This window comes from Panicum virgatum, chromosome 8N, assembly GCF_016808335.1.
Source record: "Panicum virgatum strain AP13 chromosome 8N, P.virgatum_v5, whole genome shotgun sequence".
Classification (NCBI taxonomy): domain Eukaryota; kingdom Viridiplantae; phylum Streptophyta; class Magnoliopsida; order Poales; family Poaceae; genus Panicum; species Panicum virgatum.
Genome location: NC_053152.1, coordinates 5,992,049 through 6,014,293, shown reverse-complemented (window position 1 = coordinate 6,014,293; position 22,245 = coordinate 5,992,049). Strand labels below are relative to the sequence as shown.

Sequence of the window (22,245 nt, the reverse complement as noted above, 5' to 3'; positions counted from 1 at the left end):
ACCCGAGTCTTGAAATCAACAATTTTTATTGGTTGCTCCGGATAGACAAGATCGGGCTCTAGTTGCAATTTCTCGATGTCAACCATCTTTTCTGGAACACGGAGGCACTTCCGGAGCTGGGAGACATGGAAAATATTATGAACCGCGGATAAGTGAGTAGGAAGCTCTAGGCGGTATGCCACTGGTCCACACTGCTCACTAATAAGAAAAGGCCCAACATAGCGAGGTGCGAGCTTTCCCTTCACCCCAAATCGTTGAACCCCTTTCATTGGAGATACCCGCAGATAGACATGATCCCCCACTTGAAACAGGATAGATTGACGCTTTTTGTCGGCGTAACTCTTTTGTCGGGATTGGGCAATCTTCAAATTTTCCTGAATAACCCGAACCAGCTCTTCTGCTTCATTTACCATATCGGGCCCAAAGAAAGTTCTCTCCCCAGCTTCTGACCAATTCAATGGGGTTCTGCATTTCCGTCCATATAAGGCCTCAAATGGAGCCATCTTGATGCTTTCTTGATAACTATTGTTATAAGCAAACTCGGCCAATGGCAAGCACTCATCCCATTTTTGACTATAGGTGAGCACACATGCTCGAAGCATGTCTTCTAAGATTTGATTTATCCTTTCTGTCTGGCCGTCAGTCTGGGGGTGATAAGCCGAACTGCGGAGGAGCTGAGTGCCGAGGGCGGCGTGAAAATGCTCCCAGAACCGGGCAATGAACTGAGCGCCCCGGTCTGAAATGATTATCTTTGGAATTCCATGAATACTCACAATACGGTCCATATACAGTTGAGCATATTGTTTTGCCGTATGTGTGGTCTTTACCGGCAAAAAATGCGCGGTCTTGGTAAGACGGTCCACAATAACCCATATCGAATCATACCCCTTGGAGGTTTTGGGTAAGCCGACAATGAAATCCATACTGATGTCCTCCCACTTCCAGGAGGGAATACTCAGGGCCTGCAAAGGGCCGGCTGGTCTCAAGTGGCTTGCCTTAACCCTCCGACAGGTGTCACATTCTGACACATACCTAGCGATTTCCCGCTTCATCCTTGTCCACCAAAATCGCTGTTTTAGATCCTGATACATCTTGTTGCTGCCATGATGAATAGAATACCTAGAGAGATGAGCCTCATCAAGAATCTGCTTTCGCAGCTCCAGATCTTTAGGCACCACTAGTCGGTCCTTAAACCATAGAACACCCTCGTCATCTAGATGGAATGGAAACATGCCACCCGAGGGTCATTTTCTCCGAGCCTTTGTCTAATCTTTTCTATGCCAATATTGTCTTTCTGAGCCGCAATAACTTGATCTTGAAGGGTTGGAGTGAGAATAATGTTAGCAAGAGTACCCTCAGCTACAATAGCCAAATTCATCTTCTCCATTTCTTGACACAAGGTTTCATGCAAAACTGTAGCTGAGACGCAGTTGCAACTTGCCTTGCGACTCAATACATCAGCAACGACATTTGCCTTGCCCGGGTGATAATTAATCTCCAGGTCATAATCCTTAATCAATTCTAACCACCGTCTCTGGTGCAAATTCAACTCGCTCTGGGTGAAAATATACTTAAGACTCTTGTGGTCTGAGTATATGTGAACAGGATTACCCAGAAGATAATGGCGCCAGATCTTTAATGCATGCACGACCGCTGCCAGCTCCAGATCATGAGTAGCATAATTCTCTTCATGCCGTCTGAGGGCTCTGGAGGCATAAGCAATCACTCGCTGGTCCTGCATAAGGACGCAGCCTAAGCCCGTACCTGCGCATTACAACAAGTATTAATGGCCGAATAATATCCGGCGAAGACAATCAGGGATGAGAACACAGCCGAGACCCATACCTGATGCATCACAATACACATCAAAAGGCTGGGTGATATCTGGCTGAGCGAGGACAGGGGCAGACGTCAGAAGCCTTCTCAAGGTCTGAAAGGCCTGCTCACATTTATTGTCCCAACTAAATCTCACCCCTTTCTTGAGTAGCTCAGTCATGGGCCTAGCAATTTTAGAGAACTCCGGTACAAACCGGCGATAATATCCTGCTAGCCCAAGGAAACTCCGGATCTCTAAAACAGACTCTGGAGTCTTCCAATTTAGGACATCCTGAATCTTGCTAGGATCAACCGAAATCCCCTTGTCTGAGATGATGTGGCCCAAGAACTGGACTTTCTTGAGCCAGAAATCACATTTGCTAAATTTGGCATACAGCTTGTGCTCCCGCAGGCGCTGAAGCACAATGCGGAGATGCTCTGCATGCTCTTCTTCATTCTTGGAAAATATCAGGATGTCGTCAATGAAAATCACGACGAACTTATCTAGCTCAGGCATGAATACCGAGTTCATGAGATACATGAAATGAGCAGGGGCATTCGTTAGCCCGAAAGACATGACCAGATATTCAAAAAGTCCGTATCTGGTGGGAAAAGCCGTCTTGGGAATATCCTCAGCTCTAATCTTTATCTAATAATAGCCAGAACGGAGATCAATCTTGGAAAATACTTTGGCCCCGAAGAGCTGATCAAACAGAATATCAATCCGGGGAAGGGGATATTTATTTTTGATTGTGACGGCATTCAGAAGCCTATAGTCCACACACAACCTGAGGCTTTCATCCTTCTTTTTCACAAAGAGTGCAGGACAGCCCCAAGGTGACGTGCTAGGATGGATATAGCCCTTATCAAGCAACTCTTGCAATTGTTTCTTTAACTCCGCCAGCTCATTGGGTGGCATCCGGTAAGGCCTCCTAGAAATCGGTGCCGTACCCGGTTGCAATTCAATGGTAAACTCAACATCGCGATCAGGCGGCATTCCAGGCAAATCATCCGGAAAGACATCCGAATATTCACACACCACTGGTATATCTGCTAGCTTTTTACCCTCAACCTGATTCACCGTAGGTGTCAAAGACCTATGATCTTTCAAATGTAAGGTCATACACCCATGAATGGAAGATTTGATGTGCACAGATTGTGAGGTCGTGTCCAGACTAACTCCCTGGCCCTCCATCCAGTTCATACCCAATATAATATCTATCCTTTGGGTCGGTAACATTATCAGGGCCGTAGGGAAAATTTTTCCTTGCAACTGTAGGGGTACTTGCTTAACGAACTGATTGGTGATTAACTTTCCCCCAGGCGAATGAATATGGTATGGCTTGGGCATGCTTTCTATTTTTAATCCCAGTCTATTAACACACCCCTTGCTAATAAAAGTATGAGACGCCCCCGAATCAAATAACACTGTAATGGGTTGTTCATTTACTAAGAACGTACCCGCCATCACTGGAGCTCCCTCAGGAATACCCTCGAGGGTGGTGTAGTGCACCTGTCCTGGCTTGAAGTGGGCCACTTGCTGCTTCTGACCCTGCTGGCTCGACTGCTGGCCTTGCTTGGGTGGCATTGGGCAATTCCGTGCAAAGTGACCCGGCTGCCCGCAGTTGTAGCACGGAAACAGATTGGGGCGCACCCCCGGCTGCTGCACCCAGATCTTCTGCTCATTCTGCTGAGGAGCAGGAGGCCTGACTGTCCCCTGTGGCTGAGTGTACTGAGGGGGCCTGTATCCCCACTGCTGCGACGGCTGGTGCTGAAAGGGGGCTCGCTGTGGGCCCGACTGTACTAGGCGGAACCTCTGAGGAGCGCTGCTAGAAGATGTCACAGCCGGTGCCTTTCTCTTCTTCTCCGCCTTGTGAGCTAGATGGGCGTCCTCCTGAATGATAGCCCCATTCACCAGCTCACTGAACGTGTTGAACTTGAACATTGCCAGGCGATCCTGGAGCTTGCTGCTAAGCCCCTGCCTGAAGCACGCCTGTTTCTTCTCATCAGTGTCTACATGATAACCAGCATATTGGGATAGGGTGTTGAACGTCTGGGCATACTGCATCACACTGTTGTTGCCCTGCTTTAGGGCCAAGAACTCAGTCAATTTTCTTCTAATTACCCCTGCTGGGACATGATGTGCCCTGAAGGCTTCCCTGAACTCTGCCCACGTGAATTGAGTGCCAGCCGGAAACATGGTCACGTGGTTGTCCCACCACGTACGTGCGGGACCTCGGAGCTGCTGTGTTGCAAGGGCAGCTTTGTCCCCATCATTGTATGGGTATAGCGTGAATTTGGATTCGATGGTCTTAAGCCAGCTGTCGGCTTCCAATGGCTCGTCTGCTTTGTGAAAGAGCGGCGGCTGGGTTCCCAGGAACTCTTGATACCCAGGAACAGGTGGTGGGTGGTGTCCTGGCCGTGGCGCTGCCCCTTGCTCCACGAGCCGACGAAGGAGTGCCGTCTGCTCGTCGCGCCCAGTCAACATGGCCGCAATGGCCTGAGCCAAATCCGGAGGGTTCGGTGGTTCCCCCATTCTGCATCCAACCATGGTTGGATTAGTCCCATAATTTTGATTATAAAACAATCAACCATGGAAGAACGCAGAAAGCGTAAATTAAATCAAAAGGCCAGGAATCGTTCGCAACCAAATCCGGAGTATCCGGATTATCATCCGGAGTATCCGGACACCCCAAATCCGGATTATCCGGATTCTATTCCGGAATATCCGGACAACCCACCCGGACTATACGGACATATCTCCGGAGTATCCGGTTACCCTCGTGATGGTTCGCACCGTTCCCACCTCCAAAATGCATGAAATTTTAAAACAATGAATGACATGATGCATAATCGCCCTACGGTAACCTCTCAACCCAAACCCACCGTCTACACGCGACTCTAATACAACCTCTATAGGGCTTAGTACGATTAACGCCACCCAATTTGTTTTCAAATCAGAAATTCCCTGTTAAGTTAAGAAATTTTACAAAATAGTCGTACTCGTACCACCCCCAGTGCGTTTCAGCTCTGATACCAGCTGTGACAGAACCATCAAATTAAAACTCTAATTAAGCGTAATGGCCATCATTTGAACACATCAGGCACATTCGCTTAACGGCTTAATTTGGCGATCCTTTCTCAACCCACGGCCCGATCGAAACAACACCGGAAGTCCCACGCGAAGGTGGGCGCAGATGGTACAAGCACAACATAATACTTGAAATTACAAACACTATAGGGGGACGAAACGTTAGGTTTTACAACCGAGTTCAAACATACACATAATTTTACAAAAGTTGCATAATTTACAAGCTTTACATCCAAGGTACTGAAATTCAAATAGACTAGATCCTACAACTACTCTAGCCTTCAAAAGCCCTGACTAACCATGACCGATCAGACCGGCCCGCGCAACAACAGAAAGGCTGAACACTCCGCCCTCAAGTGTGCAACCCGACAAACCCCTAAACTAAGGGTCTCGCTCCACGACCTGCCACCCCTCTGCATCCCGGTGAATGAACTTGACGCAACAGGGGCAGAAGTCGACGTCCTGGGGTCCTGAAATAATAATGGTGGCAACAAACCCTGAGTATTCTAATACTCAGCAAGGCTTACCCGACCAGTGGGTATAACTTAGCCTACATATCTAGATATGCAAGGCTTTTGGCTGGTGGTTATTTTGCAGAAATAGCAACTAGAGGTGTATCCTTGCTTTCAATGTTTTAGCCGCATATTTTATATAGATAGACTCTCACTAATGTTTGCCTATCTACACACGCAGGTTGGAGCATTCAATTTAAGATTCAGGATAGTATCCATTTTTATATCTCTAATACCCTAACACATTTGCTACGAGGTGACAAACAGATCAAGGCCCTCATATCCGCGAGACACGGCGAATCGATCTGTTTTAACCTTGCAAGGTGGACCTAACCAACACGGCACGTATTGGCCCCGTCGGACTATACATGCCAACCATTCCCCTCCCCGCCTCGAACTACAGGAACCAGCCCAACGACATATGGTCAGCCGAGCTCAACGTGAGACCACCAAAAGTAAACATATGCATCCCAATTCTCCGCGACTACTCGACTCGCCCCAGGAGTTGGGTGCGGGTTCCTGTACTTTCGAAGCAAGGCAGTACTCGGCTTACCGGTTTCGACTACCTCCTACTCCCGGCATGCGGTTAGTACAATTCAATCCCCGATCAGCACTGCCACAACGACCGGTCCTTAATCGACACGGACGGGGCTAAGGCACCCAGGAACCCTGTCCTGCTGCCATACCTACACATCCTCCCCGCCCGGTCTCACATCTCCATATCATTTCAATCCATTTCTCAAATACTGAAGTATAAAGATAATAATGTATCTCGCGAGTAACCGGCAATTACTCGGCTTCTAAAGTTTCTTGTGTCTCGCGAGTGACACGTAGTCACCCGACTTCTACCGGTCTTATTTAGCCTAGCACCGCTATCGACCTAGACATACTAGTAAAACTCAAGGAAACCTAGGGATCATGCAGCTAAGGTTCCAATCAATTCCTAATACGTAATGCACAAGTAATAGATAAAACATATACCTAATGATTCATAATTTAAATTAATAGGACATGCACCGGGGCTTGCCTTGCGTCTGCTGCTCCACACTGGGGTTAGCCGGGCCTTGGGCCGACTCCCCACGGACCTCCTGCTGCGGGGCTGGCCCCTGTGGCTCCTGTGGCTCCGCAACCACCTCGTACACGGCTCCCTCGGCGGCAGCGGCTACACGTATGCAATGATATGAGAATGCATGCATGGGTTGCAATCTTAAAATAGCCAATGACTAGATGCAACCGCAAGTAATTTACACAAAAATTGCATTCCCTGGCCCAGAACATTCCCCAAAAATCCGGAGTATCCGGACGAATACCCGGAGTATCTGGACCCCAAAGTCCGGAGTTTCCGGGCCTATACCCGGAGTTTCCCCCGGAGTATCCGGGCTTATACCCGGAGTTTCGCCCGGAGTTTTCAAAACCCGGAGTTTTCAAAACCCGGAGTTTCCGGGCCTATACCCGGAGTCTCCGGGCTTGACAGCATTTTCGCCCCAAAAACTGAAATTTTGATTGTGACAAAACCAACCCACCAAATTTGAAACCCTCTTGAATCCTAGTTGAAGGATGCATATAGAGATGATTGACCAAAGCAAATCACCTAGAACATCCTAAAACAACCAAATCGGCGAGCCCTAGCTTATAGTACCTTGAGCTAGCTCCTCTTGCAAGAAAAACTCGAAAACGATGTCGCCCCAAGGTGGAATACTTATAGAAGATGATTCCCCACGCCGAGTGAAGCTCCCTTGGCCTTGGAGTCAAGTTGAAATGGAAGATTTCGGAATCTATAGCTTAGGGGAGAGGGAGGAGAGGGAGAGCCCGTGAGGGAGGTGAGGGAGAGAGAGGTCGCGGGAGAGAGTGAGAGTGAGTGAGAGAGAGAGTGATATATTCTATTTAAATGGTTGTGGGTCCAGATGACCAAATTATGAAAATAGTAACTCCATACCCGGAGTCTCCGGGCCAATGGCCGGAGTATCCGGGTGTTACAGTCGTGCTTCGGGCCGCCCATCGTGCCTGGCCCATTTGAAATTCTATAGCTTGAAATCCAACTGGGCAAATCTTCTCGCCACTTGTACACGCACGAAAAAAAAGGAAAAAGAATTCATGTTGCTACTAAGCTCTGCTACTACTGGTTCTGCTCTTGCGTCGGTCTGAAGAGAGCTGAGGATCGTCTCCACGAGCAACACACTGGCCCCCAAAAAAATTTTGCACAGTATCCGTCACATCAAATTTTCGGACACATGCATGAAGCATTAAATGCAGTTGAAAAATAACTAATTACACAGTCAAACTGATTAGCACGAGCTGAATCTTTTAAGCCTAGTTAGTTCATAATTGGACATTGTTTGTCAAGTAACAACAAAATGTGCTATAATACTAAAACCCAAACTTTTTCACCAACTAAACACACCACTCGTAAGGCGATCACTGGAATTGCCGGTGTTAGATCCTCTGTCGCTGTCAGAGAAACAGGTTAGTGGTGGGATGACATGTGGGTTGGATCGGCAGTTTAGGAAATACTTCCATGTATTATGGTTTCATCCAATTGTCCACAACCTTAGTCCAATCTTACTATTACTAATTGGAGGCTCCTTTGGAGCCTCCACATGAAACCATCTAGAAACCTAGGTGGACACTCTAAAAAATAGAGAAATTCTATAAATTCTCACAAAATCAGAAACCATCGAGTATGTTGTCTTTCCTAATAAATTTGCCACCTCTGTTATTATGAAAATAGACTAAAATAATCACCTAAACATCTATCTAAATTACCCACCTCTGACATTATAAAAAAAATCAAAAGTAAGTAACCCCCTAATCTTTGTATAAATTACCCACACATACCATTATAAAAATAATACAAATACCCCTCCCCCACCCAACAAATTTGCATATAAATTATCCAATTATGTTATTATTATTATTATAAGTTAAATTACTCCTAAATCTGAATCTAAATTATAATAAATATTAAAGTGCACCAATATAAAATATTTAGAGGCAAAATCAAGTGGTCAATTACTTCAAGTTGTTTTATATATTGATATAGTTGGATAATTTAGATGCCAATTTGATCAAATGTATGATTATGATGTGTACCAAATTAATGAACAATTTTTTTGTTTTTTTAATGAAATTTTATAGGATTCGTCTTTTTTTAGTAGCACGTCCCGTGAGAACAAGCGTTCATGCTATAAAATCATCCTTTAATTACCAATAGTAAAATTTCAATGACGTATGGTACTCCTCTCCATACAGCTACCAAAGTTACTACTTGACTTTCGTTTGGAGCTAGAAGAAGTTACTAACTTGGGGTCTCAATGGCCATGAACTGCACACTGATTGTACATTCATACTGGTCCGACACGTGTACTTGGCAGTTGGCACACGCACAGCCGCTTCGAAGCCACGGTTGTCTTGCAGCCGCTGCTGCATCCTCCTCCCGTCGTGTCCAAGTTTCCCAGCATTGCGCCACGCATGGATACGTTCAGGAGCTATACGGCTATACCAGGTTACGTTGCAGCTACAAACAGGAACGGAAATCTTCTTCGTTCTGAGCTGCCCTGAGTTGCAGACATTGCAGCCCTGTCGCGTGTCATCTTTGGCTCTGGCTTGTTTGGAAGGTTGTCGTTTTCTGAAGCACAGCCACACGATCCAAGCAGGCCCTTTACCTGTGTGATTCAGTAGTTTTTTTTTCTTCTATACTACTACACAGTAGAGCTGCCGTGTCTTGCACTAAGAAAAAAAGGTGTGCGAAGCACATTAACAAACAGGAAACAGCGGCATGTGATTCAGATTGTTTTTTTTAACTTAAAATGTGATTCAGATTGTTGAGTGCTTCTGATATCTCGACGCAAAGCCTGAGACTGACCGAGCACATATTCCTGTTTGGCAGGGTTTTTCAGCTTCATCTTCGACTATTTCACGCAAATCGAGATATTGTAGCGAACTAGAAGCCGGGTGAAGCCACTATTTTTGGCTTCGCAGGTTTTGGTTTCGCTATCACTAGTGAAAGCCGGTCTAGGCTGCTCTATAATGGTTCTTTTTAGTCTAGGCTGTACGTGAAGTGAATCTCTTTGGCTGCAATTCAGTTATTCAGATCCGCAAACGTAGGAGCAGGTTCCTAGTGTGGTTTGATAGCATTCAGTACAACTAACCTTTAATTTATACAATATGAATAATGCTTATATAATGCGTGATCGCTCGTATTCATATAGTAATGCAAAACAATATCACTGTCAGTACCTGCAAATCTTCTCGCCACTTACACGGGAAAAAGAATGAGATTTTTTGTCATGTCAGCACTTAACTCTGACACTACTCACCGACTCTGCTCACCATGCGTAGCACTGAAGAAACTGCCGTCTCCTCGAGCACCAGGGTAGCTTCACTATCACACGAGCATCACGCTAAGCTTCCCTATCACTGTCAGAAAACTAAAACAAGTTCAAATGGAGTGACTGAAAGCTTGACAGTGCCTAATCACTTGTACAGTACTGGGAAAGGATGGGCCCTTCAGTGAATTGACGACTTGTCATAAGACACGCATGGTTTGCGACACGATGTGCATTGCCAAACAATAAGACTTGCCCATATTATACGACACTGATATTGTTGCTTCACCTATGTGTAATCCAGAAGAAACATAGTCCAAGTATCACTCTACTTCAAGAAGTGATACTGAAATTGGGTGCTATTATGAAAAAAAAAAGTTTAGTAACTGCCATTGCTACTCATGCTCTCATGTGCAGCCAAAGCTGGATCACTGAACTCAAAAGTGAATAATTAATCAAAACTGAGATATGTATCTTGGAGGAGACTGTGAAATGGACTTGTCCGGTTGATAGTAATTACTTAATGTGCTAAACATGGGCGCGACTAGCTATCGTTTGAGGTGATAAGTTCTCGATTTGTCACCCCAAACGTCTGCACATGCATCATCTATTGACCCAGATATATACTTTTGCTATTTATTGGGCCGGTGCATACTTTCATTATTCCTGTTATGGATTGTCAACTTAAAAGGAGATATAATCAGCGTATGCATGCAGATGAGGATAAAAGTGATGATAACACTCCACATGCATGCAAATTTAAAACTATAAAACTATATATACTAAACAGAGCATTCAAATAAAATTTTGATTGCACTATTAAATTCATCAAAACAAGACCCCAATTGACTATATTTACATAATATTTCTTTTCTAAAATTAAGTAGGAAATAATTAATTTTAAATATTACAAATAAATGATTATTTTTTGTGAACAAAAGATTAAACGTGATGTACAAATTGTAATATATTGTGAATAGAAAATAGAGCATCACAAACCTTTGATTGCATAGGACACAACAGAAACTAAACATTACAACACGAATAAATAATTTAGCATCGCGTACAAATTAGTCTACAAAATAAACAAAATGATCCAGCACTATGGAGGAGAGTGTATTCTTATTTACAGATAATTTTAATACACAAAGCATGCAAATGAATAAAAAAATATGAAATAAGTTCACAAGGGAACAGGTGATTTCACATGAGAAAATATATGCATATCAATTAGATGAAAGGGAAATAAAAATGAGAAAAAATAGAAATATAAAAAATAAACTAAAAGGAGGCGAAAAGGAATGACAAAATACGTGAAGGGGATTAGAAATAAAAAAAACCAAGATGGAAATCAATAGAAAAGAAAATGAAATAAAAGGGAAAATATAATAAATAAAGAAAGTAGGAAGGATATGTTTTGCATGATGCATGTCCAGCTATGCTCGTCTGCATGCACGGTCTGCACGGCAAAAGGGTGCCAACATGCCCCATTGAATTTAGTAGGGAAGCCTTTTGGATCCCACTCGAATGGGTGAACTTTGGAAAGTTCACTCTAGGATCCATTTACATTTACATTGACCGGTGAAAACTCTTGATTTGACAAAACAAAATAGCTGAGTTTTGGCCTAAATTTGACTGAGAGGCAAGGGAGGAAAACATGGATTAGAATTGTGGGTTTGCTTGGGCTTTGAGTAGAACAGTAATTCATATTGGGCCGAAATATTAGCCAGTTCATTCATATGTTGGTGCCGCCAGGGCCAGGCTTTCATCGGCAAGCAGCGCGGCGGCACACCCCAGCCCCACCCCCACCATCTGTTGGACGAAACGCCGCGATCCCTCGATGCATGGAGCTCCCGGCGCGCGGCAGCCATGGCTCCCCGCAACGCGCGGCCGCGCGCACAAGACACGCACGCAGCAGACACGCGCGCGCGTGCGCGCCGCGCATGCATGCATGCCGCCCTCCTCCGACTCCGATCCTCCTCTCGCCCCCCACCGCACCCCGCGCGCGCCAGCGCCACCTTGCCCGGCCGGCCCGCCCTCCCCCCGCCCGCGCCCGCGCCCATGGCCGGCTTCATCCACCGCCGCATCCTCCCGCCGTTCCGCCGCCCGCCGCTGCCCTTCTTCCACCCGGGCGCCGGCGCGCCCGCCGCGGCGCTGCCCGGCGGCGCCGCGGCGCGCCGGCCCTGGACGCCCCGCCGCATCCTCGACCCCGGCGACGACGTCGTGCTCCGGTGGTACCGCCTCTTCCTCGTCACCTGCCTCGTCGGCCTCTTCGTCGACCCGCTCTACTTCTACCTCCTCCACACCGACGGCCTCGCCGCCTGCGTCTCCATGGACATGGGCATCGGCGTCCTCGTCACCGCCGTCCGCACCTTCGCCGACCTCTTCTACCTCGCCCACATGATCCTCAAGTTCCGCATCGCCTTCGTCGCGCCCAGCTCCCGCATCTTCGGCCGCGGCGAGCTCGTCAGGGACCCCGACCAGATCGCCATCCGCTACCTCAAGAACGACTTCATCATCGACCTCGCCGCCATGCTCCCCATCCCGCAGGTACAGTAGTAAACATGCATGCATGCATTGGTACACCTGCCAAATGCCCAAATTGTTCATCTCATCGTCGTCAACATTGTGGTTCATGTAGCTGCCCTATTCAGATTGTCAATCTGATGCAATTTTACTGAACCATCCTCATTGAAACCCAAGCTTCTGTTGCAAGATGTCATGTCATCTTTCAGATGCTTCATGCATTCACAAGTGCAGTTTCTCTGAACTGATCGATCAACAATACAATGCAGATGATAATCTGGTTCGTGATACCTGCCGTGAGCACATCCTCGGCCAACCACACCAACAACACGCTCTCGATGATCGTGCTGATCCAGTACATCCCAAGAGTGTACCTCATCATATCCCTCAACTCCAAGATCGTCAAGGCGAGCGGCGTCGTCACGAGGACAGCTTGGGCAGGGGCTGCCTACAACCTGCTCCTCTACACACTGGCAAGCCATGTATGCTACTGCATTCTTTTCTCTTTTTTGAAAAGGAATGCTACTGCATTTCAACCATGAAAAAAAACCCTCACCTTTAACTTCCTCTATTTATTACTGGCCGAGCTGACCAGAAATTACTGAACCGAGTTACGTACCCAGTTACTGAATCACATTCAGTAACAGTAATCACGCGCAGCGGTTATTACTAAAAAATTATTTAGTAATTACTTGGGTGTAGCTACACCCTAGGTGTAGAATAGCACGTGGGTGTATATATATACTTTTCATATGGAATGATACGCACATGACATGTGTGTATGTGTGTGTGTGCACTGTGCAGGTTCTTGGCGCTCTGTGGTACCTTCTGTCCGTGGAGCGGCAGTACTCGTGCTGGATGGAGGTGTGCACGAACGAGAACGGCACCACAGCAGCCATCCCCAGATGCCTGATGACCTTCCTGGACTGCAAGAGCAGGGAGGACCCCGTGCGGCAGACCTGGCACAACCACAGCGCGATCCAGAAGCAGTGCATGCTCCCGGACGCCGAGTACGACTACGGGCTGTTCGCCGATGCCCTCAACCTGGATCGCAACGGCGTCGCCTTCATCGACAAGTACCTCTACTGCCTCTGGTGGGGGTTCCGGAACTTGAGGTACCATGATGATGATGATGATGGCGACAGATTTTTCTGATCCATGAACTAGTTCCTGTGCAAAATTGAACTGACAGTTCAGTCTGTCTGTCTGTCTGTGTGCAAATCGATCGATCGATCAGTTCCTACGGGCAGAACCTGCAGAACAGCACCTACAAGGGGGAGACCGTCTTCTGCATTCTCATCTGCATCATGGGCCTTGTCTTCTTCTCACATCTCATTGGAAACATGCAGGTGCATGCAGACCTTTGATTGATCCTGAATAATCCTTTGTTGATTGAGTCGAGTTACTGACGACGACGTGCAAATTAAATCGATCCTGGTGCCTGCAGACCTACTTGCAGTCGATGACGGTGCGGCTGGAGGAGTGGCGCGTGAAGCGGCGCGACATCGAGGAGTGGATGCGGCACCGGCAGCTGCCGCCGGAGCTGCAGGAGCGCGTGCGGCGCTTCTTCCAGTACAAGTGGCTGGCGACGCGCGGCGTAGACGAGGAGTCGATCCTGCAGTCGCTGCCGCTGGACCTCCGGCGCGAGATCCAGCGGCACCTCTGCCTGGCCCTGGTCCGGCGCGTGCCCTTCTTCTCGCAGATGGACGAGCAGCTGCTGGACGCCATCTGCGAGCGCCTGGTGTCGTCGCTGAGCACCAAGGACGCCTACATCGTGCGCGAGGGCGACCCCGTCAGCGAGATGCTCTTCATCATCCGCGGCGAGCTCGAGAGCTCCACCACCGACGGCGGGCGCACCAACTTCTTCAGCTCCATCACGCTCCGCCCGGGGGACTTCTGCGGCGAGGAGCTCCTGACGTGGGCGCTCATGCCCAGCCCCAGCCTCAACTTCCCGCAGTCCACGCGCACCGTGCGGTCGGTGACGGAGGTGGAGGCCTTCGCCCTCCGCGCCGACGACCTCAAGTACGTCGCCAACCAGTTCAAGCGCCTGCACAGCAAGCGCCTGCAGCACGCGTTCCGGTACTACTCGCACCAGTGGCGCAGCTGGGGGGCGTGCTTCGTGCAGGGCGCGTGGCGGAGGTACAAGAAGCGGAAGCTCGCCAGGGAGCTCATGAAGCAGGAGGGGATCTACTACCAGGACGCCGACGAGGGCGGCGCCGGCGGCGAGGGGGCGGCGGGGCCGCTCGGCCTCGGCGACGCCGACGGCGCGCCGCTGCTGGGCGAGTTCGTCAAGGGCGGCGGGGACGGGGACCCCGGCGCCGGCGCCGCGGGGGACGGCGGCTCCGGCGGCGGCGCGCACCTCTCGGCCACGCTCCTGGCGTCCAAGTTCGCCAAGAACACCAAGCGCGGCGCCGCGCTGCACCACAAGCGGATCGAGGACGTGTCCGCCATCAAGTTCCCCAAGCTCGCCAAGCCCGACGAGCCCGACTTCTCCTTGCACACCGACGACGTGCTGTGAGCTGCTAGCCTGCTGTGTCAAGTGTGCAGTGAGTGGTGAGCAGCGGCGCCGCCCGGCCGCCGTCGTGTTACTACATCGCCGCCGGCACGCGCACGATCGGTCGATCGATCTCCTCCGATCCTCTTCCTCCTCTTGTTGTGATTTCATTTGGGTTGCTCGTGCAGCAGGTACATATCCGTATGATGATGAGCGAGAAGCACAAGCCTGCAGTGTCACACTGTAATAGCTAGCTAGCGTGTAGGAAGATGCCTGTGTACGTACGTGTTGGTGGAGTGAGTCGTCGCAGGGCAACGTCGTTGTACTGTATACTAGTGCTGATTTAGTGAAAATTGAGACCTCACTTTCAGTTCAGATGATCAATTTTGGATATGATTGTTCTTGCATACTGTAGAACTCTATGTGTATATGCACACAACACTTTTAGAAAGTTCGCTCGACCTTAACTTGAACTCTTGATGACTAAATATGGCCCTGTTTGGTTTGTGTAGCGCAAGCTACTGTAGCAACTTAGACCAATAATTAGATGTATTAAATAAAAGTATTTTACAAAACTAACTCCACAACTCCTGCGCTACTTCGAGATAAATCTAACGAGGCTTTTGATCTCATGATTAAGAATGGTTACTGTAGCATCACTGTAGCCAGTCATCGATTAATTACCTTTATTAGATTCATCGCGCAAAGTTACACTTATCCGTAAAAAGGTTTTGCAAATAAACTTCATTTAGTACTCCATGCAGGGAAGATTTTTTTATAGCGTGAGTAGTATAGAAATAGAACAACCAAATGGGGCAATACTCCATCTTATTCATTCATCACATCCTCCAAGTGTGTGTATGTGTATGGTTTTAATCGTCTTTCCGGATACTTAACCTTATCCTTCTTTAAAAAGTCCATGTTAGTGATTTACGCAAATTTAATATAAGTCATCTTAAAAGGAGTAAATCTCCAAAAAAAAATACTAACCTTAATAATATGTAGTGAAGAATTATGTAGTTTGACAACACAAGGCCGAGCTATAATAGTCAGATCATGAAGTACTTTTCATGGACCAGAGTGGGCCTAGAAGTGCAGCATGGGTTGGCCTTAACTTGCATTGGCCCATGTTGACTTGCAACATTTGACTGGGAAAAAAAAGGCAGCAGAAGCAACAATGGGCCTAGAGGCTTCTTGAGCTGCAATCCATCTTCCTGTCCTTCCGTTTCAAATAGTGTACAGTACACACATTTAGAAGTGCACAGTGCATCGCACCTTGACATGAACAGTTGACTGAACGATTTCAAAATGACGGCAAGAGATTTGCAGTGAGTTTTATCCCACGAGGAAAAAGAAAAAAATAGTACAACAAACAAGGAGAACAGGGCCAGCACTAGACTAAACTTGATCATTTGTTGAGTTTAGTTTAAGCTAAAATAATATACCCATGGCTTCTTCCTCCGACCCGATCCGACCACCAGGCTTTATTTTTTGGACCAGTTCGGCCCGCAGCAGCTGCTCGGCCCTGTTTGGATCTTAGGAGCTAAAAATTAGTTCTCTTTTTTTAGCTCTGAAATAGCCTCCAAAGAGCCAAACAAGTGGGCTAATTTAGAACTAAAGATTTAGAGGGTGCTAATTTACTTTAGTTCCTCCAAAAAATATTTATTTGATGTGGATCCCACCAATCAGATCCTTGCAGTCGGGCTTCTTGACTTTACTCTGCAGTCACGCGATATCAACCATCGAACTGTGATCCTAGGATTCTTCTGTGCTGGCGCTCGCGCGCGGCTCTCCCGCTGGCTCTTTCTCGCGACTCTCCTGGCTGACAGCTCGCTCTTCTCTTCAAAGCGCCGGATCCTCGCCGCTCAGCCTCCTCCGTCGTCCCGGCGAGGCTCCGCCGCGGGAGCGTCGGATTCTCGCCGCCCAGCCTTCTCCCTCGTCCCCTGCGCCGCGGGCTCGCGTCCCAGACACCGCCGCGGGCTCGTGTCCCCTCTGGGCGCGGACGGCGAGCCGCCCAGCGCCCGCAGCCGCGTGGCCACCTAAGGCGGCGGCGCGGACGGCGGGCCACCCAGCGCCAGCACACGCCAGCCGCGGGCTCATGTCCCCTCTGGTCGCGGACGGCGGCGCGATGAGCATCCACGACGCGCTCAAGTTCATCTACCTCGCCATCGCATCCGCCGTTGCCTCCTTCGTCTTCGTCCGTAAGTCCGCCGCTCTCTCTCTCCCTGTCGCGCCGCGCGAGGAGCCGGGGCACCGAGCACGCAGACTAAGGAACCGGAGCACCGAACACGCAGACTAGAACCGGGGCACCAAGCACGCAGACTAAGGCCGACTTGTTGTGTTGCGCCGCGAGAAGAGGATTGTCACCGGCGAGAGGCAGGCGGCGCAGATACGGAACCTGTACCTCAAGACCATCCAGCGCCAGGAGATCGCCTTCTTCGACAAGTACACCAGCACTAGCGAGGTCGTGGGCAGGATGTCCGGCGACACGGTGCTCATCCAGGACGCCATGAGCGAGAAGGTCGGCAAGTTCATCCAGCTTGTCGACACCTTCTTCGGCGGCTTCATCGACGCCTTCGCGCAGGGTTGGCTGCTCACCCTCGTCATGATGGCCGCTCGTCCTGGCGGGCGTCGTCATGTCCAACGTCGTTGCCAAGATGGCGTCCCTGGGCTAGGCAGCCTACGCGGAGTCGTCGGTGGTGGTGGAGGCCGTGGAGCAGACCATCAGCTCCATCAGAACGGTGAGCGATGAGCACGCAACAGAAGCGAATCCATCCCCATCCTCCCATACACACATCAAGCCACCCCTCAACAGAACGATGCTGACGTGAGAAACGTGGCTGACGAGCGTTGCTGCAGGTTGCGTCTTTCACCGGCGAGAAACGTGCGATGGAGAAGTACTAGTCCCAGAAGAGTGCATATAAGTCCGGCGTCCGGGAAGGCCTACGAGGGAGAAGGCTGGGCGGCGAGGATCCGACGCTCCCGCGGCGGCGCCTCGCCGGGATGAGGGAGGAGTTTGAGCGGCGAGGATCCGATACTCCCGCGGCGGCGCCTCGCCGGAACGCGAGCCCGCGGCGCAGGAGACGAGGGAGGAGCTTGGGCGGCGAGGATCTGACACTTTGTGGCGGGGGAGGAGTGGCAGAGGAGAGCGAGCCATCAGCTAGGAGAGCAAAAGAGCCAGCGGCTAGGAGAGCCGCGCGCGAGTGCCAGCACGGGAGGATCGTAAGATCACGGGTCGATGGCTGATATCGCGTGACTGCACAGTAAAGTCAAGTCAAGAAGTCCAACTGTAGAGGATCTGATTCCCCTAAGGCAGTCCCAAACCAGACTCTACTATAGAGTCTAAGCCTCCTATTTATTGTATTTTGCTGATGTGGCAGTATATTTATGAAAGAAAGAGTGAGAGAAATCAAGACTCCAAATTTTATTTAGACTCCAAGTCTTCACGCAAATCAAGAATGAATGTGAGAGAGACAAGTGGGCCATATAAACCAAAGTATCACACTTTACATTGGGAAGTATAATTTCTTGTGATGGAGTCTTTGAGGCTTAGACTCTAATAATAGAGTCTGGATTGGGACTGCCCTAAGAGTGATTGTCCCCTCTCTTGCTTTTCATTAAAAGCCATGAAAGAGGGGCACAGTTATCTAACCATCACCTAAATCTAGGAGCTAAACTCTAGACAATGTCACATCAAAAAAAATCTTGATATTTATAAATATTAAATAAAATCTAATTACAGAACTAATTGCAGAACCCCGGAGTTAAACTGCGAGATAAATCTATATATGCAAAAAAAAATTATAAATATATTTTATTTGATACTTCTAAATGGTTTTTTATGTGACAGGGATTAAAAAGAAATCCTAAAAACAAACAGGATCCTATATTCTTGCAAGGTGAAAATAGTGCAAGGCTGGCCAATAAGAGCTGGACGATCGGTGGTGGGAGGGCTCAGTTAATGTATGCGCTCAATTTCTGCCGGCGTCTGACGATCCGTCCGCTTTGCTTTCTCTCCTCATTTCTCTCTCCACCAAGTAGAAACTTGCTAGCATCTTCGCCGACTATAATGCTGCTCTTATGCCCATATTGAGTAAGGTATAATCTTGCCATTGTTGTCCAGCAACCTCCAAAAGAAAAAAAAAACTAAACAAAAAGCAGATATAACAATTACCTTGGCCGCACTCTTGCACGCGACTCGGGCCCTACACGCGACACATTTCCCAGCTCGCTGATCCCTCGCCGTAAGAGACCGTTTGGATCATCTCATTTTGGAAGAATTAAAATCTATTTAATAAATTAGACTATTTGGCTTAGAATTTAACATCCCACAACTTTCCATGGTCACATGGACCTAACGCATTTACCATTCTTGAAATTCTATGGTCACGACACTGCATACAGTGCTGTGCTTGGGTGGCTAAAAGCCTAGGTGGGCCTGCCGTCCGACGTGGCTTTGACGCGGCGGGGCGTTTATTTATCCCCGGCGCTTTCCCCAGACGACGTGGCGCGGGGCCCACCTCGATGGCCTGCTCTTGGAAGGCCAATCAGCTATGGCCATTGGCCTTGCTCGCTCGCGCCATCCCTCTCCATGCTCTGCTCTTCCGGCGGTTAAAAAAATATACAAGTGAAGGTTGAAAATAATCAGCCGGATAACAGAAAGTCAAATCTTGAGAGGAATCTTGCATCTTGGCCCATTTAGTTTTGTAGCGCGCTAGTGAATAGTGATATTTTGACCGTTTATTACGGTGTCACACAAAGTCAGTTTACAAAACCAACTCCAGAACCCCCGCGCTAGTGACCCTGAAGAATCTAACGAGGCCTTTGACTGCGCGACTAGAGGATTGTTACTGTAGTATCACTGTAGCAAATCATCGATTAATTACCGTCATTAGATTCGTCGCGAAAAGTTACACCCATCCCTAAAAATTTTTTGCAAATAGACTTCATTCAGTCCTTCATGCGGGAAAAATTCTCTTCCAGCGCTAGGATTCTAGCGCGCATCCAAACATGCCCTTGGTAAATGAAAAAGAAAAGGAAGAAACAAAACAAAACAAACAGAGGAGCAGAGAAAAAAAATCATCCAATACGTACCCCTCCTCATGCTCCTTGTGAATATGTTAATCCCGTCTGCCGCCATCAATCAGTGTCCGACGATTTGTAATTAAGTGATGATGGTACTACATCGCAATTCTGCTGTCTCCTTTTTTTTAAAAAAAAAACTATTGTGACGATCGCCCCGGTCTCTCTCCCTCGTCACAAATCAGATCTACAAATTTTCGCAAATTACAATCAATAACCTCTTGTGCCACAAACAAGTAAACAACCCCATGTGTCGCAAACAAGTAAACAACCCCATCATCTTTTCGCAAAATGTTACGACTGATGGGTCGCGCGATTAAATTCGATCCGGGCCCGCGTGTAAAAGCATGCGATTAGGCTTGTGCACTTTTGATTCGATTCGAGCTAGTCCAAGCTAAAAGGTCGAACAGTTCGTACCCACCCTCGTGTAATCAATAGTTTTTTTTTCTTTTTACATGTGCGTTGATTTCCATATCATGTGTCTTTAGTCATAATTGCTGTGCTCCAATCCAAATCCAGTGACTCCATGTTAATTTTTTAAGAAAAAACACCCAACAGGTTAACAAAATTGTGAGCTCCAATAATCATCACATGGGGGATGACGGATGTCGGATGAGGAGTTGAGGACCGAAAAAAAGATCAGAATCAGCCGAAAGCGACCTGTTACAGTGATTGAGGAAAATATCAGGGGGAGATTCGCAAAACATGGGGCTAGAGACGCTTTCTTACCAAACTGTAAAAATTCCACGTAATTATTCCCTTTTTTAAAAATGGAGAAAATGGAGGTCCTTCCTGATTAAAGAGAGAGCACCCGAGACAGAGACGGTCTCCTCCCTTGTTCGCACGGCAACCACCACCACGGCACCACCTCCCTCCGGCTCCGACCCCCCCTGCATGGCCGCGTCGCCGCCGTCGAGCTAGCCCGCCGGGCGCATGGGGGCGGCTGGCCGCGCGCTGTCGTCGGTGCTGGCGCTGTGCCTGCTGCCGGTCCTGCTGCCGCTGCTGCTCCTCTGCCTGCCGCTGCTCTGCGTCGCCGTCGCCGCGGCCCGCTTCCGCCGCCGCCGGAGGAGGCTGCTGCTGGCGGCGGCGAAGAGGGCAGCCTGCCGCCCCGGCAGCGAGCGGCCGCCGCCGGGAGGGACGGAGGCGGACGGCGGGCACCGCGCGGCCCTGCTGCACAAGTACCTCCAGGACCAGGTGGACCTCGTCGGCGCCGGCGCCGCGGCCGCGGGCCGGCGGCCGGGCCCGCAGCGAGACTCGGCTGCAGAAGTACCGTGGGGTAAGAGGTGTGGCTGATGATTGTGCTTGGATAGAGCTAGGAGATAGCTGAGCTTGGATTGGAGTTGGAGATGGAGGCTGTGCCACTGTTTTCTTGTGGGGGGTTCGGTTCTTGATTCTGTGTCTGTCAGCCTGTGAGATGTTCTGACATGAGACCAGTATCATCTCCTGATGACTGATCGATCAGATGTTCTGTCCAGCAGAATCAGTGGATTCAGCAGGCACCTGACTCACACACTGCGATCTCTCCTCTGTTTTCTTGCTCACACGCCATTCAAGTACAACATGTCATAGCAGTAGCATTCTCTTGATCAAAAAGTTTGCCGCTCTTCATGATCTTCATCTTCAGTGAGATCAAAATTTCAAAAAGCTACAGAGCAGGTACAGTGCAGACACGAGGATCTTCAGAACCTGAGACGAAGATGAACCCGATTTGTCAAGCAGGTAGTACACTAGATTTTTAGGTATTAGCAGGGGTAAACCCTTTGATTTGGCCTCATGTTTGCCCTTCCTGCGGTCCTTAGAAATGTTGTTGCTTCGAGCTAGGCGCCATCTCCACGACTCCATGGATGGCATCTACTATCTACCTGCCGAACTAGAGCTAGATAGGCCCAAGCAATGCCCCTGCCGTTATGTGGTGTGGTGTGCCAGTCCAAGACTGGCTCTCACAAAACGACACTGAACTTGCTAGCAACCTCAGCTTTCTCATACAATTTGTAGTTAGATCTATCTTGCTAGCAACCTCAGCTTTCTCATACAATTTGTAGTTAGATCCACGCAATCTGTACAAAGAAGAGGATAAATGAACATAAGAGCTGCCATGCCGTGCAGGACCGACAGGCTCATACAATTTAGATTTGGGGCTATTATCTTACTAGCCCACGGCTCAAGACAATGTATGTGTACCATCGTGCTGTGCCGTGCCGTGGTGTCGACCGTGCCAAAAAATTTTGGTACAACATGGCCCTCGCATTCGTGTTGTGCTAGCATGGCCCAAATTAAAGTTTATCGTGCAAAGGCGAACTTTGCATTTGGGCAACAGGTCGTGATGTCTGGCGGCCAGAAATCGCATGGCCTAGGTCTCAGCTCTGAAATATTGATGATGGAGCTAGTTCGGATACGGCC

General features: G+C 48.8%; 2 protein-coding genes and 1 long non-coding RNA gene across 4 annotated transcripts; all 3 read left to right on the top strand.

Annotated features, from left to right (window-relative positions):
* The first annotated feature begins 11,804 nt into the window (after positions 1-11,804).
* Positions 11,805-14,787, top strand: LOC120686383 (cyclic nucleotide-gated ion channel 18-like). Its single transcript, XM_039968583.1, has 5 exons — positions 11,805-12,293; positions 12,539-12,751; positions 13,074-13,384; positions 13,507-13,618; positions 13,717-14,787. Exons 1-5 carry the CDS (start codon positions 11,805-11,807, stop codon positions 14,785-14,787), a joined length of 2,196 nt encoding a protein of 731 aa, XP_039824517.1.
* Positions 14,788-16,626: 1,839 nt separating this feature from the next.
* Positions 16,627-18,171, top strand: LOC120686242. 2 transcript variants are annotated; one of them, XR_005680056.1, is made up of 3 exons: positions 16,627-16,964; positions 17,058-17,504; positions 17,623-18,171. It is a non-coding gene; the product is annotated as an uncharacterized LOC120686242 (long non-coding RNA). The 2 variants fall into 2 exon arrangements; XR_005680055.1 differs by having other exon boundaries at positions 16,627-17,504.
* A 2,523-nt stretch (positions 18,172-20,694) lies between these two features.
* LOC120686618 lies at positions 20,695-21,462 on the top strand. Its single transcript, XM_039968825.1, has one exon. It carries the CDS (start codon positions 20,779-20,781, stop codon positions 21,136-21,138), a length of 360 nt encoding a protein of 119 aa, XP_039824759.1. The 5' UTR covers positions 20,695-20,778; the 3' UTR covers positions 21,139-21,462.
* Positions 21,463-22,245: the final 783 nt, after the last annotated feature.